This window comes from Barbatula barbatula, assembly GCF_947034865.1.
Source record: "Barbatula barbatula genome assembly, chromosome: 6".
NCBI classification, from domain to species: Eukaryota; Metazoa; Chordata; class Actinopteri; order Cypriniformes; family Nemacheilidae; genus Barbatula; species Barbatula barbatula.
This window is the reverse complement of record NC_136765.1, coordinates 19760738-19787271: the sequence shown is the minus strand read 5'-3', so window position 1 is coordinate 19787271 and position 26534 is coordinate 19760738. Positions and strand designations below refer to the sequence as shown.

The 26534-nt window shown below is 38.5% G+C and overlaps 1 protein-coding gene across 2 annotated transcripts; it reads right to left on the bottom strand.

The window, feature by feature from the left end:
* bicc1a (BicC family RNA binding protein 1a) lies at positions 1–26521 on the bottom strand. Of its 2 annotated transcripts, none has more exons than XM_079458167.1 (21): positions 26014–26521; positions 17970–18016; positions 12256–12325; positions 9927–10006; positions 8500–8658; positions 7774–7827; positions 7240–7425; positions 6237–6506; positions 5581–5712; positions 5290–5491; positions 4864–5073; positions 4622–4782; positions 4384–4507; positions 4012–4165; positions 3608–3713; positions 3488–3527; positions 3253–3407; positions 2915–3089; positions 2571–2731; positions 2374–2473; positions 1–1978 (listed from the first exon to the last, which is right to left on the bottom strand). In XM_079458167.1, exons 1-21 carry the CDS (start codon positions 26201–26203, stop codon positions 1848–1850), a joined length of 2907 nt encoding a protein of 968 aa, XP_079314293.1. In that variant the 5' UTR covers positions 26204–26521; the 3' UTR covers positions 1–1847. The 2 variants fall into 2 exon arrangements, with proteins under 2 accessions (XP_079314293.1, XP_079314292.1); XM_079458166.1 differs by having other exon boundaries at positions 4–1978; positions 3608–3716; positions 26014–26457.
* Between the last annotated feature and the right edge of the window lie 13 nt (positions 26522–26534).

Here is a 26534-nt window from a genome sequence, read left to right as displayed (position 1 = left end):
AATGGTTGATCATTAGCGTACCACTAACGTTTATTTTAATAAAAATGTGAACATGTTGATTTAGCTTGCATACATTTTTATTTTCTGGAACAAAGCCACAAATGTGGCAAACATTTGAAATATTTGTTCTTCAATGTTTTTAAATTCCCTTTTCTGTTCTTTCAGAGAGGAAATAACACTAACTGACAACATCAACTATCAAAGAGAGCTTCTACAAATGGCTCCTGTCCGTTTTAAAGAAAACGGTTTGGACTTATAGAACATTCGTAAAAGGCAAAAACATTAACTCTGTTCCCTTTGTCAAAGATTTAAATGTGTTACAAATACCAGTGTCACATATGGAAAAACACTGCTCCAGGAGGAAGTCACAATTAACAGAACAACAGAACAAAGCAGTTGTTCCCTCGAAAGAAACACTGGAGTTATTTCAGGTAAAAGCATGAAATAACTACATAAACAGGCATGATTTCTTATACGCAGAAGAAAAGAACAAACATTATTCTCGATTACAAAACCTCAGAGGAATTCCTGCTCTGTACTAAATGTAACCTATACATTGGTTCCACTATGGTGAGGAATATATTCTCTACATGTCCATATTTTGCGCATTAAGATTTTCACTGTGGACTTAATTAGCAACAATTAAACATTACTAATATCACTGAGCAAAATACAAGAATACCACAATCTGTTGTGCAATACTTCAGAGACTGTCAGTATTTTTCCTTCCATAAAAAAACTAAAGAGACTATAATGGAGATATTACCATGGTTGCAAATGATAGCAATAGATAGGTTGCAAAAGCCCTTTCTATGTAGTTTACATTCTTGTTTGTAGCTTGAACCACATGTACTACAAACTTCATAATGTAAACAAACCAAAGGCTGCATAACAATGATTACTCTGAATACATCCACTGACAATAGATACAATCTGGTCTGAAAAGAAAGTATAAACAGATGCAAAAATGTAACTTCTGGTCAAGAAGAAATGAAGTATGGACACAATACATACCAACACAACTCAACAAACACTTGGCAGATACATGACAAGAAACAAATTCCATTGTTCATGGCTATTAAAGTGTTCAGAATTTAGACCTGATAAAAGTTTAGGTCTAGTACCTAATGCAGCTTAAATTTGATGTGCTACACATAAAACCTAAATTCTACTGATGAACCAGAATTTCTTAACCAACGGGAATTTTATGATTCACTGTTCTTCATTCTTCACGAAAAGCAGACCCGCTCTGACTGACATCCGTTTGAGATGACTACAAGGACTTCTGGTTGAGTAGACTAGAATCTATACATCAACCAATAACTGAAAAACTGTACCAAATGAACAAAATAAAATAATTGTAAACTGATAATGCCTCTTAAAAAGATTAACATAAAATATGAAAACATAATACAACTATAAAATAAAATGTCTTTAAAAATACAACACAGCAATGATCTTTGTGTGTGACACGCTAAATAAGTGCATGTGTTTGACTTTGGCACTGGATAGAATGAAGTTACAAAAAAAAGAGATGCAAATAACCTACAGGCAAAACAGCAGAGTTTACAGATTAAAGTGCTAGACACCAATACTGAAGTGCATGCAAACAGTACGGTTAGTTTTTTATCTCTGCCTTTTGCCTGTTGACCGAAATTAAATGTGAGACATCATTTATGACACATTCTTGATATTGACTAATTTCCCTCTTATGTATTTACTTGGATCTCATTTCTGCTATATAGCCGGTAAAAATAAGTTCAAGTGGTTTGTGGTCCACGGTTCCCAGTTTGGGTTAATAGATGGCTGGTTGAACTTGTGGTTGAAGCTCATGGCACCTGTGGACATCACCAGCGACCGCTGACACTCGCCATGTCTGCGTGGAACTGTCGCGAAAGGCGACCGCTGGCTCCGCCTTCTAGGAAAGATGAGCGAATGTAGGGCGTGTCAAAGAGCTTCCTCCGACTCTTACTCAGCTCTGTGGAGACATTGAAGTATGATAAACATGATTAATCTCTAATAAAATCACATACATATTAAATACAATTTAGTTATATTTGTCTATAATTTTTTACTAAATAAAAGCACATATATTTTTCACTTTAATTTAACATTGTATTAAACAGCAACATTGCCAACTTTTGGATGGCATCCTGGATATGCTTTTCTTTACTTACTTAGCTTGCTGCAATGCATTCTGGGATTGCCCATTTTGTTAAGGGAAAAAATACAGTTTTGGCTCAAATTGCTATATGGTCAGTGTTAGAAGATATGCAGTTTCTGTCTTTCCTGTACGCCTTTCATTACAAAGCAGTGACTTCATTTCTTCCACATGATCTGTTTTTGTTTATCCTTTCTAATGAAATGACTGACCTGAGATCGCCAGTAACATTTTCCTGCGAGCGCCGAATGTCGTAATTCCCAGCTCCTTTAGATCTAAATCCGTCAGTGTGACAAACATTTGGAGGTCAATCTATTAGAGAACACACGCATAAAAACACACTCAACACAAATGAACAAACAGACAAACAAGGCAGATTTTCACATCAATGGCTTTGTTCATGAATCACCTCCTGCTGTTGGAAGATGTCCGTGTATTTGCCGAGGCCGAGCTTGCTGAAAAGCTCAGGAAGGTCTGTTCCTTTAAGGGAGGAACTGAGGGAGCAGCCATTACTGGCCGATAGAGAAATACTGTCCATGTAATTATTGCTGCTGAGATACAGCTCACCTACTGAACCACACGTAAAGAGAAAAAGCAGTACATAGGTTACGTGTTAGTATGTGACTTCTGTGATTCAGAACCATTTTATTGCACATACAAGCAGCACCACTTTTTGGGTGGGCTCTGGGGGTCCCCAAGATTTACAGGGCGCTAATGGAGAGAGATCAGGAAATAAAATCTTAAAAGTTTTACTTGATTCGTTCTTAGTTCTCTTTGGGCTGCTGACAGCTGATGAAAATTCAGAGTTTCCGGAGAGTCTGTTTTCATTGATGATAGCGTTTCCATTGCGATTCCCCCAGTTGTCGGACTCCGTACCGTTGCACAAACTTTCTTTACTCCCAGAGTGTGACACAGACAGATGAGAATCCTGAGAAACATCAATGTACAACACAAACAGAGAGCTTTTTTAATTCAACAAAAACAACATTTTCACAACTAAACAACAAAAGTAACAGTTTTTAACCATTAGGTACAGACTGACTACACTGATCTGAAAACAGGTTGCATCTGCTGTAATTGAGTTTGTTTACCTCATATGTTGTGGACATGCTGGGCTTGTATGGTACATGGTTTGCCCTGCGCAGCTCTTTCATGCCCTCGGCTGGCATTGATTTGGAGAAGCCCAAGCCGCTCCAGGTATCTGTGGGGGTCCGAACCTCAGTCACAACTGGCTTCTTTAACATTGCTACACAAAAGCAGAACAAGATATATGATATAACTGTATAACCACAACTTAAGTGGTGAACATTTAAAATCAAGTCTCACCTTTAGTTGCAAGAAGCTTCTTTTTTTCATAGTCAAAAGCCTAAACAGACGTAAGTTTGGTTAGTGTGTTTTAGTTTGTGTACACCTGAATCTGAGGCGTATGTGTGTGTGTTTTTGTACCTGTATATGGGGAGCGAGTCTTCTTTCGGCAGCTCTCTCACTTCCTGGTGCTCTTTTATCAGCCAAAGTGTTCTCGCAATCTGAATCTGCTAACACACACTCCACGCTACTTACACACACAAACACGCAATATGATGGCCACCTCATAGCAATATGTTCATTTTACTTCTGCATAAATCTAAATACTCAAGAAAGGTCCAGTAGGGTTTGATTTCTTACATTTGGGATCGATTGAATTATTAAATATGGCCATTCCATTCAAGAAAAAAAAGCCAGACCTGACTGAGACTGCGAAAACAATGCTATTTGGTTGTTACGAAACATTTGACTATATGACTTCAGTTGAAAGATGTTTTAAAGGCTTTAAAGATGCCGACTTCGAGTGAATTTATGACTGAACATACTGTAGAAGTGAGTTCTTGGTTCTCTGGAGAAGTTCCACCGTTTGTCGTTTCCCTGACGATGTTGTACAAGAGGCCAGCATCTGCTTTAGCTCAATCCCACTGGCTGAATGAGACGGGCTTCTGGGCATGCCCACTTCAACAAACGTGTCTGAGCCTGATACAAACACACAAAACCAAACATTTAAATATTGAGGCATTCATACTAATGTAAAACAAACAAAGAATAAAATGCAAAATTCAGTAAAAAAGGCTAAAATAAGCGTTTAAAAAACTGCTTTTTTTTCATTCTACATGAAATGAATGCTTGGCATAAAATTTGATACCACAGAAGTAAACCACATAAAACAAACAACTGAGAACGAACTTGTATACCTTCATCAGTTGGTTTTGTAGACATGGATTCTGATTGGGTGTGTCCAATAACATCCTGAGCCGTGTCACAGTGGGCGGGGTTAAGCGATACAGAGGACATTCGACCGTACACAGAACTACCAAGCTACACCACAAACAAACACAACAGCATCCAAGAGAAACACACGGGCAGCACAATGAGTCGAAAACAAAAAAGGTACACACACAAGCAAGCTCCTATGACTTTTAAGTTTCTCACATGTCCATTGAGATGTTCTCCATTGGTTGGTTTGTGTATGGGTGCGAGTCCAGGTGGAGGGGATGGAGTGTGACTGTGTGTTTGACTCTGGACTCCAGAGAGCAGAAGACCGCTGAGAGTCGACTGAGACACAGACTGCAATATCAGGTCCGAGGAAAACCCTGAAGTAGGGATAGAGAAAAAAACCTTTCTTTAGCATCTCCATGTATAGTTGACTGTGAAATACTTGGTTATTTACTCACCTGCTGTGTTACCGGTTGAAGTGAGAGCACTGGCCCAAAGGGAAGCTGTGTGACTGGGAGTGTGTGAATGTGTGTGAGCCGTATGAATGTGCTGCGAGTTGTTAACTGCGCCGTTCTGGATGTTTAAAGCTGAGCCGTGTCCATTAAGAACACAGATTGGACTGGTAGAGCCATTAGAAATGGGGCTGACCGATGAGCTTAGAAGACCAGCTAGAGAGAGAGAGAAAAAGAGAGAGCGAATTGGAATACCACATAGCTACCATAATCGCAGCAATACGGTTCCACTTATACTGTTATACAAAATAACAGAAAATATTTCAATTAAATCAATATTTTGTGTTAAATACAACTTTATCTACAGCATCTGTGGCACACACACACACACACACACTATATAAAATAAATATACAGAGTAAACTCAATTACCCAGAGTGCTGAGCCTCAGTCCAGCTGAGGCGAGAGTGTCCAGTCCAACTGAGCCAACCAGAGGAGGGGAGGAAGGGTTATGTCCATTAACAGCGACATTACTTATAGCAGAGGCGATGCAGCTAGACTCCAGACCCAAGAGGATCCTACGCACTTCATACATATTCCCAGCATTCCGTTCGACGCTCTTCACTATAACAGACTGAGAAAGACACATGAGAGAAACTCATGACACATCCACCAATGAAGAAGACGGTTAGTTTCAATGTGTGCTTGGGGTTAATTTAATACCTTGCTGGGTTGTTTGGGTTTAGGTTTAATATTGATAAAGACGTCTAGCTGCTCCATTAGCGTAGTGATAACCTGAGACGCCACTTCCATCTCTTCCTTGATGTCAAACATCAGCACCAACGGCAGACAGCCCTGAAACAAACATATGCTTGGTAACGCCCTACACCCTACAAGAAGTTACAGACATAAGCCTTTTACTTAATGACATGTGCCTAAACACTGACGTTTGATTGGATGGGAAAACGCGATAATAACAACAAAAATATGAACAATATTTTCTATTCTCTTTCAAAAGTTGACAAGCTTTTACATTTTGCTGCTCTAAGTACACAAAATCAAATTGTTAGATAATTGTTATGTTATAGATTATAAATAATAAACTATAAAGGCAGTGCTGCTAGATCTTCATTTTCCATTTTGAAAACCAAAAGGGAATTTGGCAACCTTTCAGTTTGGGCACAATGCTAAAGGCCTCAAATTCTTCAACCAGACCATCCAAGGCCATAATCTCACAGCGTTTAATGTGACTCCCATCTAAATATCTCTCTCAATTATATCACCACCACAATGACATGGACATGCCGGCCACAAATATGCAGGGAGATGTTAAATCGGAGACACGGACAGAGAACTAGAAAGACAACATGTTCACGTACCATCAGCTGCTGTCTAGCAGTACACACTGCGTCAATGTTTCCCTGTATGTAGACGGTTGAGCGGCTAGTTTGTGTGGGAGAATGCGATTGCCCGTTGAGCTCAGGGAAATGTATGTGGGCGCCTGTGCGCTGGGAGATGAGCTTGATGTTTGCCCCATTGCGGCCCAGAAGGAAGAGGTGGTGCTGGGGTGCGATGTCCAGGTGTGTGCTAACCAGCACAGAGCTGGCCAAAGACCCAGCAAGGTGCTCCAATAACAAAGCCGTACCACGCTGAAACACACGGTTTTGTTAAACACAGTAACAGCACACAAGCTGGATTCGAGCGTTTGAAAACATACCACCACATCTAATTTAAAACTGGAAATAAACAAAGTTGCTGGATTTTGAAAAATGTAAAACAATGAGTGCTTTCACTTTTCATCCATTTTTTGATTGATAATATAATTTGCAATGCAAGATTTTGATTACATTTGTTTTAAGTCATTTCCACTTGTGTGGGTGCAAGTTTTCTCTGTAAGTCTGAGAACACATGTGAGCTTGAACACATGCACACATTGTTAAAACTGTTGCCCGTCCCTTGTAATGCTTTATAGTTTGTGGTGAAGGCTGATGTGATTTTGGGTTTTGTATCTGGCAGCTCTACTGGAAGACTAAATCTCTCCATTTCACGGAATGACCTACTTTCACTCTGTCTCTCTGCTCAAAAAGTTGCACTCACTTCATTTTTTGTTACTGTTCAGGCTTGGCTTCATATGGGCGTTTTTATTTTCCGGTGTTGATTTTTATTAAAACTAAAATATTTAAACTTTCGGAACTTCAACCTCTGTTTTGGAAAGTTTTCACTATGCCAAGATTTATGCTACTTTTCAAATACCCCGTGAACCAGAATTGATCGTAAACTGAATACATGTTACACCCCACCAGACGTTTTAGACGTTTAAACAAGACACTCTTTAAAATGCATCAGTTGTTTATGTGCCTACAGTAGTGCTACATGCCTCACCTTAACACCATTGGCATTGTTCTGGTTTCCGCGGACGATGGCGGTGTTGCCATAGAGACGGGAGGGTGGTTTAAAGGAGATTGAGATGTTGTAAGTGTGGGATATATGTTGAACTACAGGCGAGCTACAGTCCACGTGCTGCACCACCCCACTACATTCAAACATCAGTACCAACGGCAATAACTCCTACAGACAGAAAGAGAAAATGACAATACATGAACACATACAGTAGTACCAAAAAAATGATGATGGTGTCACTTTGGCCACTAGGGCGCAGCAAAATGAGCCTACTAAGCATGACTGGATGCAACTACACATAGCATGAGAGAGAGATAGAGATACAGATAGAGATACAGATAGATAGAGAGAGATAGAGAGAGATAGAGAGAGATAGAGAGAGAGAGAGAGAGAGAGAGAGAGAGAGAGAGAGAGAGAGAGAGAGAGAATGAAAGAGAAAGTACTTTCCTGGACAAAGAGAAAGAAATAAAGAGCTGTGTTTATAGAGTAGAGGTCAAGGTTTTATATAAAACTCACTCGTATTTTAACTCTCGCCACCTCTACGCCAGCGGGCTGCCCCGCTATCGACACCTGACGGAGAGAGAGAGACGAAGAAATGATTGTACTCTTGATCTTTTACCGTAATAAGTGCAGATGTTTATTCCCATCCTGTAAGGAGTTTTGGTTAAGCTCAAATAACACGCAGTCATACGTCCAGCAACCTGATTTATTACCCATCAAACCATTAAATCCGAGCATGTGTGTGAGTGGCAGAGGGCCAGTCCAAGAACCCTAATTAAAGGTCCTGCTTCAGGAATTAACTTTTCTTCTTTTCCATCATTTCATCCCTGCACACGTTTAATCTCGGCCTGTGAAAATTAAACCCGGTTTGGAACAAGGTGACATGACCCGTCTGTTATGGCCCTTAACATAGTGTTTGTACACGTGTGTGTATGCAATCATCACTTCAATTCCAAACCTTGTCAGTCCACTCAGCAGTCTATTTAAATCTGACAGCTGTCCAACAACCAATCAGATCTATCGTACCACGAACAATTCATATCCTCCGGCCAATACAAACTGCTAAGTCCCTCAGCCAATAAAATGTTTCAGCTTTATTCAGCTGCTCCTGGATGGTGAATGTTGGCTAGTACTCCATGCTATGGCCATACTCCTTGAAATTAGAATTAACTGAACATAATCACTTAGTTTATTAAAACTTGAAATATTCAAATGTTTGTCTACTCGATTAAATGGGTGTACCTGGTTGCTTTTCTCCCCTTGACTGTGTCTGTTGGAGTCTGGGAAATGTATGTGGCAGCCCGTCTCATCCATCACTCGTTTTATGTTATTTCCACCTTTCCCGATCACATGAGAGTGCTCCGTGTGCGATACATCCATCTTCAGAGTCACACGATTACTCTGTAGATGTCAAAGGTCGAAACTTAAAAACAACAACGCTCATGAAGACCTGTCGACAGTAAAGTACGATCCTTTAATCTGGTTCCTGTTGCCTCTGTGGTTTTAGCTACAGTAACTAAGCCAACGCAGACGATTTCAGATGTGTTTTCAGAAGGGTTCAGAAACATCTTGAATTCCTTTAGGTTGTTTATGGAATCTTCTGTAAATTAGATTCAAGCTCACCCCTGTTGTCCAGAAATTTGCCACATTAAGTGAGCGTAGCAAATTTAGTGTTTATTGTCGGAAAAAGGTTTTGTATCATGGACCAGGCAACAGGGTCGAATAACAAACACACATTTGTTGCACACAGGTCTTTTCTCTCAAATCATAAAATTAAGTATTTGTGTCTTTATCCCATCACAATAATTATACAGAGGTTATAAAAGCTTAAAATGGCTAATGGGTACCAAACTACTTCAAAAATGCATTTTAGATTCAAGATTTGTATATTTGTATACATTTCTACATAATTATACAAACTGTATTGTAACATTGACAATATTTATACAAGATTTCACTAAAATATAGATTCAGTTCAATTCAAATTTACTTATATAGGGCTTTTCACAATAATGCATTGTACGAAAGCAGTTTGACAGTAAAATACAAGGAAGCGAAGTTCATGTATATAGGACATATGATATTATTACAAAATACTTTGGGTGTACCAATCATGACACTATCAAATATAAGGAAGGGTGTAATATAAAGAAATATAAAAAACATACAAAGGTCTAAAATCATATTAGTGATTCTTGCTGCAAAAAAATTAATGTCTAAACACTGTATTTAAGGGATAGTTTGTTCACCCAAAAACGAAAATTCTGTCAAGAATTACTCACCCTCAAGTGATTCTTTGTTTGAATGTATACAAAGACAGACATATGGCTGAATGTTAGCAACTGAGATTTCTGGGTCACTGTTGACTACCATAGTAGAATAAATATTGGATTTTCTGGGGCACCTTTGACTACCATTTTTTGAGTATACTAGAAATCTCAGTTGCCAACATTCTTCTAAATATCTTTCTTTGTGTTCAACAGAACTAAGATACATTTATACAGGTTTGCAACTACTTGCGGGTGAGTAATTCATGAAAGAATTTTCATTTTTGAGTGGACTAACCCATTTAATAGTGCTATTAAGAAAATAGGCATAACAGACTTTCCTTTGGAAGATTGACAGAGTCACTGCTGTAACCATGACAATCACACATGTAGCGTGTTTACCTTTGTGTCTAGAACGGACATTATTTTCTCCTTCGCCTCTCGCACATCTTCCCTTTTGCCGCTCACTTTGATATGTGGATCTGTGAAGAGAGCAAGCAAGAGCCAAGAGTCACTGATAAAGATGCTCCAGAATGCATTCAATATGTTCCATTCCTTCATGCTGAATAAAATCAAAATTGCTGTTACAACCCCAGCTGTTCAATGGTTTAGACGTAATGCTTATCTAACCCCACGCACGCATATCAGAAATGTACATATGTGCTCTAAAAATAGCCACAGTGGTGTCATTTCTTGGAATTCTGTTTTCCTCCACACGCATTCCTTGACTCACTTCATCTAATCCTCACACACACCCACGGACGGTCAAGATTAGGGATTGAGGAGCAGGGGGGAATTAAACAGGAAGGATCTTGCTCTCTCTCACACACACACACGCACTGGTATTTGGGTAGGTATAAGAGTAACACCAGTAGGGGGCTCAATGTCCAGCCTGCCACACTAGTTCTTACTGCCATGTGGTAGTCATCAACTCCAGTGTGTGCGTGTGTGTGTGTGTGGCCAGCATGTTTATGAATGGAGAATGTCTATGCATGTGTGTTGAGCATGTGACCAGTTCATGTGTGCATATATGGGGTTTAAAATCCACATCTGTGTTGAAGTATTTTTACAAAAAACATCTTATGCATACATTTGTTTTGTAGACACGTGCACATAGTGTTACAATTTAAAACTTATATTTTGTGACTGGATAGAGAAGGAAAGCAGCCAAAAGAGCCTAGCATATAAGAGCATAAATGGATAGTGCACTCAAAAGTAAACATACTGTTGTCATTTATTCACCCTCGTGTCGTTCAAAACCTGTATGAGTTCCTTCCGTGGAACACAAAATAAGATATTTTGATAAACGTGCCCATGCAATGGAAATTAATGGGGGCCAGTGTTGTTTGTTTTATTCATGAAGAAAAAGATATTCATACAGAAAGTCATACAGGGGTGCGTTTCCCAAATGCATCATTAGCCAACTATGGTCTCAAGTTCCGTCGTTCTAGCATAGTTCAACGATTTAATGGTTCCCGAAACAATAATTCCAACAATCAATCCAAGTAGCATTGCAAAGTTGCGTGGTTGGAACTGCAGGTCTAGAGCTGTGGTTAGAAGCATAGTTCCTTGATATTGTTATACAGTAAATGATCAAATAAGTTTCATTTTGGGGTGAACTAGACCTTTAACAAAATTTTGTTGCTACATAATTCCCATAATCCCAATTAAGTTATTTCATAGTCCTGATGGCTTCACTGTTATTCTAAAAAGTGGAAAATAGTCAAACTAAAATACGAGTCGATATGTCCAAACGTTTGACTGGAATTGTCTATAGTGTCTTGGATGGGGCTTCAATCACGATCTGTTTTTAACCAAACTGTCTGGCCTCTCTACACCCTGGTTAAGACACACTGATTTGCGTCCGTCCGGTAGACAGTCTCATTTAAAAGCGTTTTACAGACTGAAGACAGAGTGAAACAGACATGACTCCGATTGATAACATCTGTTACAGGCAGCAGCCGAAAGAGGTGGGACAATGAGAGAAAATGAGAGGAACAGTTAAAGAGCAGAGAATGTAAAATATAGTTCATACAGTATTTACAACAGGATGAAAGACTTTTGAGACCACCTGAAAAGGGAAAGAGGAGGAAATGAGAGATTTTGGACACAATAACAAAGATAGTTATGAAGGGAAAAAGTGTCAGATGACACAATTTCTATGGGAATGAACAACGTTTGATCCATTTAAATGAACACAGGGTAGTTCGGCACCTTCAGAAGGTCACAAACAATAGGGACTTTTGCATCATTGTTCATTTGTGTTATACTATTGGCTTTTAAGCCAAAATGTTCAAGACTCCTTCATTTTGCAAGTCACCTTGTATTTGTGTTGCCAGATCATTTCACATTATCTGCAGATTTTAAATGCTAAAATATGAGTCCGAACTGTTGCCCCGGAGAATCACAAACTTATTAAAAATTCTGTTGTCTTCACTGACCATGAAAAGTATCCTCAACAAATCAGTGTAGAGACGATCATGGAAAAAGATGCATTTATTTGAAAATAAAAATGAAATCACATGCAATATCTTTCAATAGGCACCCAAGGGACTGTCTGCGTTCCCAAAATATGAAGACATAACACAGATAAATCGATCAGCAGCCTACCCGCTGGATATAACCACAGTCTCAGTTAGAAACAGCTGCTTATGCACAGGCCGCAGTTTGTGTCGTGTGACTTAAGCAGGGACTACTGGCATAACTACAGCGTCTGTCTGAGTGTGTATACCTTTTTTGGACTTGGCTCCGATCTTCAGTTTGGACGGCCAGGCGATCTGAGTGTTGGTCTCATCCATAACCTTAAACATAAACATCAGAAAGTTGAAAGGAAATACATATTCAATTGGCACGAGAGCGCGCCAGAGGAAATTGAAACCAGTTGTGAATATATATTCAAAAACACAAGGCACAAGAACAATGACAACACACAAACTCGCATTCTGCACGCACAATATTAACTCTGACAGAAATATTTAAACTGTGTAAAAAAAAAGGTCAAAATTTCTGGGGTAAACCCATGCACCTCTGTCTCTCTCACACGCACCTGGCTCAAACCCGTGAAACCTGTAGATGCCAGTTGGCAGCAAACCTTTGACAGGCCGAGTGTACTACTAACCAGTAGCATATGTGCAAGAAGTGGGAGAAAAATACCATATTTTATGCGGATGTGTCTTGTGTGCATAAAGTCCCAGTAAGAGTGGAAACACTTTGAAAATTTGTACTGATATAAACAGACAACATATAGACAATGTTTAATAAATTTCTGCCTTGATTTTGCCCAGAGCTCTGGAATAAGGCATACCGCTAAACTATTTTCATTCATGCAAATTAATTTTTAAACCACAACTTTGGCAACAAATGTATTTGTCTCGATACAAAACACATTTCTGTAACAATTTTGTGGTGTGCTATCTGTTTTCCTGCATATAAAAACCCTTTGGCCAGAGAGCCTTCACTGTACAGCAGTTCTCATGAAAAGTTTTGGCTACAAACTCGATTGCCTCCAGAAAGCATGAAACTTTAGCGATTAAAGAAAAAAACTTGAGTGCAGTTTTCCACACAACCTTCAGCAGTTTCGGCTAATGTAGGTATGTCAGCACACCCTGAAGAGTTTCAGACACAATGGCAAGAGAATAGAGTTGCTTAGGGGGAATGCTTAGGGGGCTTCCCTTCTATAGCGCTTCATATTTACAATTGTGCAATGTTGCAAAGCAGCTAGAAAAAAAAATAGTACAGACGTTAACATTTCAAGTTTCATCGTATTAAGACTATTTCATTCATAGTGCTTGGAAGCTCTGTGTACAGGAAATTTCCCATGGGATGTATATTAATAGTAATAGTAAAGATGTAGAATATGGTCATGCAGAATATGTGCTTTATGAGTGTCAATAAACAGACAATATTCTAATAATATGCATGCTGATAAGCAACTTGTTAATAGTGATAATTGGTCCCTATACTTAAGTGTACCCATGTTTATTTAATAAAAAAATTTAAGATGTTCTTCCAGAGCAACCCAGAGAGGTGTTCTTAATAGCCACACGTCTAACAGGACTCAAGACGGAAAGCGATCAGACAGCAGTCGGATTCAAACAATATGCTTTTGTTCCTATAATTCACACATGCATAAATATCTACATACTACATCAAACATGTTTTGCCAATACCAGCAAGTGAATGAGCACGACAGAAAGACAGCGCTGTACTGGATTTTAACTGTGAGCAGTGTGCAGCTGAAGTGTTTCAACCAGAGGAAATTATTTATAATTTATTGATACAGATAACATTCAAAACGACCATTTATCAGCCGATACCGATATGACGATAATTTATTGTGCATCCCTACTCTGAAAGTTGCCGGCTGCTATTTGTAACCACAACACATCACCGCGGCCAAAACTACTCCATATATTAGATTTGTCAAACAATGCAACGCTGTGTGTAAAGACCAGCTTTATGATAATAAAGTATGCAAAAGTATTTATGATAATAAAGTATGCATATCTCTCTTGTATGACAATGATGGCTATCATCTGCGGATAGCATGCACATGAAGTTAAACACAACTATTAAGCCACAAACTGAACATTACGATGGAGATCATTTGTTTATGTTTACTTCAAAGCTGTCGCATCATAATGATGAAAGCGTGCTCGGATGCAGATGGTAAAGTACGTGAGAGCAAAGCCAGTGGGGGAGTGGGGACAATCGCACTCGTGCACGGTTGAGAGCAACCAGGCTAAATGTGAGTCTTAGCAAAACTGAGTTTTAGTGTGTACAAGATAGACCTACATGTAGATAATACTCAAATGATTACTTTAAGCAACATGCACAAAAGCACAATAATGATAAATGGCTTGCTTCTTGTACAACAACCTTATTTATCACACTCGGACACTCCATACAACTAGTGGAGTTTAGATATCAAAATTTTATAAGACAATTAGGATGACATCATGCAGTACTTCCCTTCCTGTCCTTCACATTGAATGTTTACACCTTCTGCTGCACGGCCCGCTCATAAACTGGGAACATTCTGTCCCATGAGATTTTCAAGAATTTACGGCCCACCCTTAAAGATTTTATTAATCTTTGGAGCTGGGGTTCAACAGCAGTTTTTATTTTATTTTGTCAAAACTAAAGGACACGAGAATTTTTTAATTAGAGAGGAACGGCATAAAACGTTTGGCAAATGACTAACGAAAATAGAAAAACGAATTTTGAGACTGAATATTGTTGCAATCACTCATACTACTGTAAATCATTTTTTATAAAAAATAATCTAGAAAATGACGTATAATCAATGTCGTATTATCGATTTTAATACGGTCATCATAATTCTGTTCTTCGGGCTCGGATAAAGGTCCAAAATCTGATCATTAACAAGTGGGTCAAAAGTGTCCAGAGTGTAAAGCATAGTTCACCCAAAAATCTCTTTCATTCTTCTGCAGAACACAAAATAATATATTTTCAAGAACCACTGAAAAGGAAGATATTTTGAGAAATGTCTCATATAGAGATTTTGATCAACATGAAGGTGAATAAATTATGACAGAATTGTTATTTTCTGGTGAACTATCCCTTTAAGAAACAAAACAATGTTTCGTCTGTAGCTGTGGAAAAAAGTCATTATCTAGTATTTGCAATAGGGACATCCCTTTGAGTCAAGTTGTTTCCTTTGATGAAACATGTCATGTTGTAACACGCTACACTAATGACCTTGAACTCAATGGAGACACAATTAAAACTTCTATAAGGAAACCGGACACTTTAGACCGGGATAAAAAGGTGAACGGTGCTGAAAGTTTGTATAGGCAGGGATCCAATTCCAATTTCCATTCTGTATGTTTGCGTTTTGCTGCCACGCCGCTGCGTGTTCTATAGAGCTTTATTATTGACCTACTCTCACGTTCTTTCTTGAATGCTTTCTTTGGCTCTGATCTGCAGTTGATGGAGATTTCTGACAGACCACACAGCAGTTTTAGGGTTTGTGGTTTATTTTTGTGAAGGACCAGCACATACCTCTCAAATGGGTCAGACGATTTCAGTAAATTGGGTTAAATATACATTTAAATTTTCTATTCTCCCACACCCAATATCGTTCTGTCAGAGAAACATATACAGTCGCAGGAGAAAAGAGTTTCAGACGCCGGTGACTTTGAAGCACCAGGGACATGTTGCACGAACTCCGATGTTCATTTAGTCATTAAAAGCGGCACGGTGATGGAGAGCAGGGTGTTTATATTTTACAAATGATATGTATATGAGAGTGCATGTGCAGGAGCGATCTGTTTCCTGTTTCCTCTGTTGTTTCAGCTGAGGAGGGGTAGAGTGAGAAGAGAAAAGAGGTGTAAGGAGGAATGAGGGAGAAGATGAGGAGTGGGAATGCAACTTTCACTGGAGGGTGAAGTGCACAGGTGTGTATGATGATAACACAACACCATACAGACCTTACAGTTTATTTACAGATCTATAAGATGGGCTCATAGTGAAACGCATATCAACACAATTAAAGTAACAGCTGTGCACTTGCACCAATATCAGCAGTACTGTATGTTTCTGCATTAAATTAATGAATAACAGAGTTAAGCACCCCTTGGGTCAGTTCCTAAAGTATCTCTGTATTACAAATCGTCGAGTGCACAATCTGAGACTTTCCTTGTATTTTAATCATTAAAATAAATAATTTGTCGATAATATATTTGTTTTTTGCCTTATGGTTATACTTTTGTCTACTGCATGTGCACACAGACTTGCTGAATGACTAAATAAATTCATTATTGGTGTTAAAACAAAAGTAGCGCATTTTATTATTTGCATGAAATATCAGCCCTACTGTTCATATGCCAACTCGCATAAATCCAAATTACAGACGGCACAGGACAGGACAAAATATGAAAAGTAAAAGTCATCAAACATAGTCAGATGGTAAAGAAACAGACAGGAAATTATGACCTGAAAGTGTGATGTCATAAGTAAAAATATATATCAATAAAATAATAAAAAACACTTGGTTATTCACAAATGATCATGTAAACCATTGCAAGACGCCATAAATGTACTTACAGTCTAAAATATGTATTATGTATACTTCATGTATGAAGAGCAGAACCCTCTCTCAAGTCTCAACCAAAGACAAGACTCAAAACTTCAGCCTCTTTTGACTCATTTAACTTCGTCAATGTTATTTGATGCCTAAAATAATAGACAATTCATCAGATCTGTTTCGATGACACACATTCCAGAAAATATATATTTGCTTGACAGGACTGACATTTCACTGAACCCAACCCCATTTTCTGAAGGCTTTCGAGATCCTCCACAAAAAGCAAAAGTGCACGTGAGGACAGAAAACCAGTAATCAAAACTGGAGTACAGCTGTAACCGGAGATACAGACTGTAAGCAAACCACATTCATCTGAGCCAAACCAAGAATAATCGGATGATTTCATTGGCTTTGTAATCTTTGTGTATCAGAAACCTATTAAGAGATAATTGAGTGGACTCAAGAACAATGATCACTCGTAATGAGCCATCGGAATTTATCAAGCTTTGATCTGATTTAATGTGTGTTTAAACGTGAAAACCACAAACACACTGAAAACTATGATATTTAAATTAGATTGGACAAATTAGCATCGGACGATGGCTACAGTGAAACTCACTACAGTGAGATGTGTCTTGCACGAGCTGCGCAGAGACACATCTTTATACAGCGCGTGCTGGGCAGTTATAAGCTCAGGCGTGTATCATCTGTACAGCGCGAGCTTCGCAGTTATAAACAGAGGCTAGATTGTTTCCTTATTGTTCTGATGTTTTATTCAATAAAAGAGTTATAACGTGATGCACGTCTTCTTTGTACAACACAAGTTGCACAGACAGGTGTCTTCTTTATGCAACTCGAGCTGCGCAGACACGCATCTTCTTTATGGAAGGCATAACGTACAGGCAGCCAGTTGTTATCGCAGAAATAAGCCCCGACAGTGTGATCGAGACAGACGCGAAGCGGAAACAGCCGTTTACTTTACTTTCGGTTTGTGTACAGTGTGAGGTTTTATCCCCATTAGCTTTTTTCGTATTTGTATACAACTCAATTTGCAGCCGGCAGCACAGAGCATCACCTGACGAAAGTGAAACATTTGTTGGAGTCCCGATGCTGGCTCAACATCGTCAAGTCTATCAGCCATCGGCGATGGCAACGTTCAATCCTAATTTAAATTACGATGACAGTATGTTCACTCTTGTAAAACAAGTTCTACATTCATCATGCATAAAAATGATTGAAAATTGCAAATAAAAAAAGGTATTTAACATTTTACAGAAAAAAGTAGTAAGGATATGATTGCAGATGGAGCATAGAAAAAAATCAGTTAAAATAACAAACACAGAGCGGTTTAAACAAAAGTAACATGTATTGCAATGACAAATCTGAAAGTGTCTCACCTTTTGAAAAAAATCCTCTCCTCCATTTATCCTCCCCTCGCTGGCTGCTGTGAAGAAAAAGAGAGAGAATTTACATCACGATTAGTTAACCAGAACATGTACGTACATAAAAGCATACATGAGCAAATATAAACACACCAATCTCTGTTTTCAATAACAGAGTCACATACACTAACAAAACTAACAACAAACACACACACACACACACACACACACACACATCAAAAACATACCCAAATCGAGGAGCAACATTCTCAAACAAGTTACATAAACCCACTTCAAGTGATAGTTCACCCAAAATTGTAATGTTGTCATCATTTAGTCACCCTCTTGTCATTTCAAACCTGTATGACTTTCTTTCTTCTGCAAAACATAAAATAAGTTATTTTGAAGAATGTTGTTAACTGGCCCCCATTAACTTGCATTGGTTTTGTGTCCATACAATAGAAGTAAATGGGGGCCAGTGCTGTTCGGTTACCAACTTTCTTCGAAATATCTTCTATTGTGTCCTGCTGAAGAAAGGAAGTCACACAGGTTTGAAATTACAAGAGAGGGAGTAAATGATGAGAGCGTTTTAATTTTTGCATGAACTATCACTTTGAAGAGGTCATATGGCACGAATAGATGTTTTTCTGAGTCTTTAATGTGTTAAGTTGCCCATGCATGTATTAGACACGTAAAATTGCAAAAGTTAGAAGATGCATTCTATCTAAAAGCGAATGCTTACCCAGATCTGCCTGAAACGTCTCGTGTAACCACACCCCCACAAATCTATGTCAGTTCGTCGTATGATGTGACTAAGACCGCACAAATGTATGTGCAAGTAAGGTGGGCGTACCTGTGAGTACAGTTGCTTTGGAACCTGATGCTCCAAATATGGTAAGAGGCTTTACATTTCCCTCACAAAGAGGAGATACAAACTTGCACGGTATGTGGAAAATACAGCGTAACCTTAAATCGTGTATACACATTGCATTACATCTAAAACAAACAATAATTTTTATTTTAGCCGTGTCATTTAACCTCTTTAAGCTTCAAGGCTTGTGCATATAAAGCCTGTGTTGAAGCTCATCTTTAACACTAATGAACTTAATTTAAACTGTAACTACAGGGACCTACATCATTTTTTACTTTTATCAGATTTTAGAACAGTCAAAAATGTAACAAAGTAATTAAAGTGATTTTAAAAGACGTTATTATGTTGTCTAATGACTCCCAGCTGAGGTGTGGTGGTTCACCAGAATATGTTTTCTTGCTTTTGTCTCCAGATGTTTGGTTGAGGACATTCAATCGTGCAAAATGAAACAATCTTGCATATGTTAAAGGAGCGGGTTATCTATCTAACATCTAAAAGCCCTTTTCTGCACTTTGCTTTACCTTTAAAGTTGAAATATTGATTTCATACAAAGGTCAGAACAACAAACCGTAAATGGAAGGAAATAAAAAGGTTTGGAAATCTTCTCATCTAAACCTTCAAATGACCCTGAAAGCATGTCCACCCATCTCTCAGTGAATTTCAGAACAATTCAATTCCACATCAAAACATTGAGAGCAAGATCTACAATTACAGACGTCTCATCCCAGTTCTTCATTTAAAAAAAAAATCTCCAGCCCTCATCCACAGGCTGGTCCACGGAGCAAGGCGGAGATTGATACGGTGATGATGAAACTTTTGAGAGTCTTTTGGGAATAAGTTTTATCACAATTTCTCAACAGATTTGGCATGTGCAAGGAGAGAAAGAGGTGAAATAAACAGCAATGGACAAAGAATCGGTTATAAACTTCTCAATTTGTCTACTTAAATTGTTTTTTAATATTCAGACTTTATTTTTTAGGCACAATATCAGTGTGATATCAGTGTGGGAAGTTTGATATCAGTGTGGGAAGTGTATGAATATGAACCTCAGCCTGATCCAGAGTTTGGTACTTTGGGGTGAAGCTAGGACAACAGAAAGTTGGTACAATCTGTGCAGTTGTGAAATCGGAGAAAGCCCACTTCACCTCTCTCCTATCAGATGTTGTAATTTAAAACAGTTTTCGAAGATATTTGGACAATTTCATATCCGTGCAGCAAGGATACATGTACACTCAACTATAATGAGAACAACGTGCAAGAGATTACCTGGATTTGCTCCTTCTGCTGACAGACTAACACAACCAGCATATACTATCCCACATTTCCTTAAAGGAATTGTTCACTTTCAACATATATTTTCATGATAATTAAATCACCCCCGTTGTCAAATGTACTTTTTTCTTAAATTGAAAAGGAATTAGGTTTTTGATGAAAACATTCCAGGATTATTCTCCATATAGTGGACTTCAATGGTCCCGTCTCAGCCACCGTAATGTTTCGAAAGGGACAGTGGAGCCTTGGAGCGAGCCGTTGGTTGCAATTCTCAACCTTACCACTAGATGTTGCTAAATTTCATATACTTTTAAAGCTGTCAAACATATTGTGGAAGGTTTACACTGGCAACTTAACAATACAGTACATAAACATAGTACTGTGTGACACAAGAACAAGAGAAAGCTTGTTTTCTATTTAGCTATTCTATTAGATTTACTTTATTGTTATAAGCTTACAGTGACATCCTGAAGTCACCCTTTTCACGCGTGCGTGAGGGACAGCGTACAGTGCGTATGACGTAAATTTTGTGCACCTCTGGAATTTTATAACCACGTATACAAAGTACACGCAGGTAGCGCATGCGCATTTCATTTCTTTTAGCAACCACCAGGTGGCAACTGTGTCCTGGTAGCATTGATTCAAGGTAATTGATGAAAACCTGACCCTTGTAGGCCTGGAAAGATTTTTGCAATATTGCAATATGTCGTAATGACCATATAACCCGTGTGTACGTATATGAGTCAAAACCAGCATACTTTGCAAGGCTGTGCACTCGGCTGTACACTCGCGTACATGTAAAAAAACTAAATCTACCACGGGTTTTAGTCTCACACCAAATAACAAACCAACATAAAGTAAATAGAGCCTGACAACAAAACTGCTCTTAAAATTGTTTTTCAGGATTGTGTTACATTGTTCTGATTAAAAACTAAAAATTGCAGTGTGTATAGCGCTATAAAAAACCAGACTGCACGCTTTTATTCATCATTACGGCAAAACACATCAAGAATTTGTGAATTTGTGCTTTATGAGCTTTTCATCAAGTTGCCCAACACTTCACTTCAATACTCTGTTGGTATATTTATCAATTGCATCTTTCCTTAAAGCCTCTTCAAGCAATCTGTAGATGTCAAGCAAAAAAAAATTCTAAAGACCTTTATGAATGATGAATTTGTATTACTGTAGAAATATTTCATTATATATATATACATAAGTTTCTTGGATGCAATAACACTTTTCAGGAAGTAAAAGTTTTGCATTTGATGTAAAACTTAAAGAATGTAACCCCCCCGTGTTATTTGTTGTAAGAACTTTGTCACTATAGTAATTATAGGTCAACCATGAAATATATAATAATTTTTAATCTAAATATTATCTTCCCTAAAAAAGTTAGTAAGTGATGTATTACTTTTAGTCGTCATTCCAAATCTCTTTTTGAAACAAAAGAATCGTGATCTCAATTTAACCAGATTCATGCAGCTCACAACAAAGTCAGTTCACATTCACAACCACACAGAATAAAGATGCCATAAACAAAATCTTCCGAGTTTGAACTAAAAACCCATCCCAGACCTTCACTTCATTTTAAAGGGCTAAATCAGCTGTCATACAATCATCTTAGAATTAAAGACCACCACCATACAAAAACATCAACCAAGCACAATAAGCTATGAAAGGAATGGACCACATGCAAACATAATGGATGACACACAAAATTAAAACAATATGAAGAATATAAACAGAACAAAAACACAAAGTTACTCTGGACATTCTTCTGAAATCATACTTCAAACTTTCTCATTCTCGCAGAGAAAACAAACAACAGAAACAAACCAAATCTTTATAGGCACACACAGACAACTTGGAAAGAAAAATATAAAAATAGCAAGCCTCAAACCAGACAGAATGTTAAATGCAGTGTGTGTGTGTGTGTGTGTGTGTGTGTGTGTGTACATGTAGGATGTGGATCACAACTGGACTCAGTTTTTGAGTTTCTGCTTTAATGAAACCCAGCTTCATATGCACACACACACACGCACGCACGCGCACGCACGCGCACGCACGCTTTGATTATAGCATTGCTCCTGTATACTATGTGTGTGTGTGTGTGTGTGTTAAGAATGTGTTGAGTAAGCGAGTGTAAGAATATAACCGTGTAATTGTATCAGTGTGTTGTTCAGGTTTCTGGAGTTTAAGGGAAGTTCCAGGATTATCTCGGAGCGTGGGTGAGAATTCAGTGATGCTGGATTCAAATGTAAACGATTACGAGATAAAGATTCAGAGTGATTACTTGTTAATGTAAACTGCAGTCTCAACTGCATATTGGAACGGGATTGGTTCCGGAAAACTCGCAAGGCAGGAAAACATAAATCATGCTACATGTAAGTCTTCCAGGCTTCTGATAAAGAATTCAACTTTTCTTACGATTTATGTTGTAACTTAGATTTGCATGCAGCTGAATTGAAGAATGCTTGTACTATCTTCTGTAATCAAGGGCCCTAAAACACGGTGAAAACCAGCAGTCTAAACAAACGTGCAAGACATCTGGTCATGGGAAAGCAGCCTAATGTCCATCAGAAACAATGCGCAACACTGATATAAGAGGGAGTCTGAAGACCAATCATAATAGCCGGCCATTCATTTCAAACCTGACTTTCCTCCTTGCTTTAGTCGACAGCTCTTTTAGTCCATACACTCGCTATACCTTTGTGAGAGGAACACCTAAAGTCCGTAATGTAACATTCCAAACTCATGATGTGATGGTCATGATTAATAATCAGAGATAGGATTTTGAGTCAAGATGTTTCCCTAATATGATTTAATACATTGAATACATTAAAAGGAAAGTTCATTAAAAAATGTAAATTCTGTCATTTACTCACCCTCTTGTCAATTTAAACTTTATGACTTTGTTTCCTCCGCAGAACACAAATGAAGATATTTTGAAGAAAGTTGGTGACTGAACAGCACAACATTCTTTATAATATATTCTTTTGTGTTCTGCAGAAGAAAGAAAGTCACACAGGTTTGAAATGTGATTACTTTTTTACTCACCATGTCGTCTGTTAATCCATAAAACTTTCGTTACCTAACAATACAGCTACAAACACTCGGTTAATAGTCCCTGAAACAAATTGATGATTTATTCTGATTTGATGCTTCACAAGTTGCTAAATTAAGTGTTCCATTAACATTCAAAAATGCATTTTCTAGATAAGTGCACATGCACGCATACATAAACTAAAACCAAGGCAACAGACCTGTGTTTCCCTGGCAACAGAGCAGTGAGCCATGAGCACATTCCCAAAACAGAACGCACTTCCTGTTTCTTCACTCACAAACACAGACCCACATGCTTCATATATACACACACACACAGTTAAGAATGAATACACAGAACATGCAGCCAGACAAATTTAGACTCACCAAATAAAACCCACATGTAAGAATTCAATTGACACGCATAAACAAATGAATGTTCGAAACCTATCTGGTAACAAATCCACATCCCACACACACACACACACACACACACACACAAACCAGAAGCTAAGTGGTAGGTGTGAGGTGTTTGAAATATGAAAGCTGGCAATAGCTCTAATAAATTCTTACATAGTTTCACCTCCTGCTGCAAACCCACAAAAACACACAAAGTGATCGAATAGCCACTGGGGGGCATATGATTTCCATAAAGTACAAGGATAAACTCGACTAAACAAACACTAAATTCCTTATCACTCAGAATACAGGGTCAGGCCAGCACACATTCTTCTGTTTTTAATCGAAACCAGACATTTGATGTAACGGCCATTGAGTAAAAAAACACAATCCTAAAATAAGCATTTTTCCTTCAATTGTCTTATTACTTGTGTGATTGTATTCCACATCAGAGCATGACTGTCTTTAGCATGTTCCAGCAAAACTTCACAGCTTCTCAGATTCCCTTACGTGAACGTGAATCACGAGTGATCCCATTCTCTCCGTTTGTCTTTCTGAGTAAGTCTCTTAAAACAAGATCGGCTGCAGTGGAAAATAAATGACTAAATTAATTTCATTCATAGGGGGATGCTGGGTCTTAGTCTGCACTGCTGTTCTTATGAACATCTATTAGAGTTGCTCTTTCTTTACTTAACTCTATACAATTTCTTGGAAATGAGAATCAAAACTTTGCCACATAATAAACCTTCACACATTGCTGGTTTTTAGATCACACCCCTCACTGCATCTGACCAATCCGAGTAAGTCCTTCAAAGCACCTCCAGATGTTGCACATAATGCAGTTAGTGTAGAGGAATTATTACATGTCATTGAATCAAAGGTGTAGGAACAAAATGGATCAAATTAGTAAGTGTGATGTAAGAGGCTGCCTTTTGAAAGTAGCTTCATGGATTCAATTTCTTGGTTTTCTCACCATGACCTTTGACCTGGAGGCCTAAGCGTTCACAAAGATGAACACAAACTAAAACAAAAGAGGGTGCTGACGGCCTCTGGTTTTCAACTTTTCTAGCAAAATGCGTTACACGTGAACCGCAACAAATGTCACACACACAACTGCATGCACATGCACGACTACACAAGCATAACATTAACTGTGCCACAACCGTCAAACTGTGTCCTTGACAATTCAAATGTGGTTTGGCTGGACAGTCACAAACTACATATCCCTGTAAAGTAGAGGGCTTATAACAGCCCCTAGGAAAATTAACCATGGTATTATTATAGAAAAAGTGAAGTACAGGGTATATACAGAAATCATGGAGCTAAATTTAATACTTTTTAAGACCTTTTTTAAGACTCTTTCCATAGTTTCAGACCTCTTCACCACTTTTAATCGTACTTTGGCAACACTTTAACTTACATTTACTATATACTGATTGTAGCACAACTAAACCGTCTTAGTTTGTGATAACTCCTTATTAATGCAACATAATGGGAATGAAGCCCCAGATAATTCATGGAGTGGCTAACCCAATGCAATGTTTATTAGAAACGAGACAACGCTAATCGCCTTCCAACACAGGGCAGAACACCTCACGGTTATTCCCAGACACTGACCTCAGGCATGGTTCCAAATCTTTATCCTCCAATCATTTGCATGAAAACTTGCATTTCACCATTAGTCAATGATGTTGTTTAACAACCGGGTGTAAATGGAATGGACCCCCCACTATTCGCCTACGCAATGATTAATTCAGGGAAACTTTAGCATATGACCTCTTTGGACAAATATGACAAGATGATGACAAATTTTAATACCTCGGAAAAGGGCATTTAATACTTTTAAAGACGTCTTAAGGGCCTTCATTTTCTCTTAATGTATTGATCAACTTTTAACACTTTTTAAGACCCCGCAAACACCTTGTAGGTCTGTAAGGAAATATTATTTTTGGCAGATTGTTAACATTTGTTTTACCACAGTTTAACGACAAATACGATGGTTAAACTATGGTTATTTTAGCAGGCGCACAGTGAATAAATGGCAAAATCATGGGACAAAATGAATCTCAATGATTGTCTGAGGATGTTTAGGAATATAGGCGAGGAAAATATCATTAGTCTGGTAAAAACATAAAGGTATATGGGATGTCCTCACTGATACAGTGGTAAAAGATTAACTAAAAGTGATGCACTTGAGAGATCAGCTATGTCGATCTCAATTTTATGTGTTATATATTACTTTCTCCGTCATATTTATGGACAATACACGATTACACTTATGGCCTACACGACGATAACAAATATCTACACATGTATAAACAAAATAAGTATATTTTGAGAAACATCGCTGTCTTGAAACAGTTTGTGTGACTCACACAAAGCGCAAACACTGCAACATCTTCCCCAAAAACAATGAAAAAATCTTGCCAGATCTTGAAGAAAGTTTAAGGATCTACACGCGAGAAGTTAACATACCGAGTAACATCGTTTCCAGCTTCTTGCGGTCCACTCGAAACCTCTCCTCGGTCCAGTCTGGGTCAGGCGGCGAGATGTGGCTGCAGTGGCCGCTCGAATCATCCTCAGACACGGCAGACGGCGAATCGTCGCCTCGCTCGCTGCTCGAGCCATGATCCGAGTTATTCAAGAAACTCAGCTGGTCAGCCATTGCTCCTTAGAAGTGTCCCAAACTTACTAAACGAGGTTTTAACGTGCAAGAGGCGAGACGTAACGTCAACATTAGGAGAAAAACATGAGGATCTTAATCTTCTCAGTCGCTTAAAGCCCCGCTGGTCAGTAACTGCCCCTAAATTCCTCTCCCCTCCACTTTTCCTCTGGCTCCAGGACTACACATTATAGTTGGAAGAGACGGATGGATGGATGTGCTCCTGTGGGAGCGTTCACGTGTCAGGATCACCGCCCACTCTCCTCCCAAACTTTCCCAATTTACAATTTGCGCGCCTCCTGTAATTCCCTGGCCGCGCGCAAAATTAAACAGG

Coding starts and splice junctions, on each gene's coding strand:
- bicc1a (XM_079458166.1), bottom strand. CDS start 26,203: ATGGCTGACCAGCTGAGTTTCTTGAATAACTCGGATCATGGCTCGAGC. Junction 5,713..6,236: donor CTGCTAGACAGCAGCTGATG/GTACGTGAACAT, acceptor TGTTTGTTTCAG/GGCTGTCTGCCGTTGGTGCT. Junction 5,074..5,289: donor ACTGAGGCTCAGCACTCTGG/GTAATTGAGTTT, acceptor CTCTCTCTCTAG/CTGGTCTTCTAAGCTCATCG.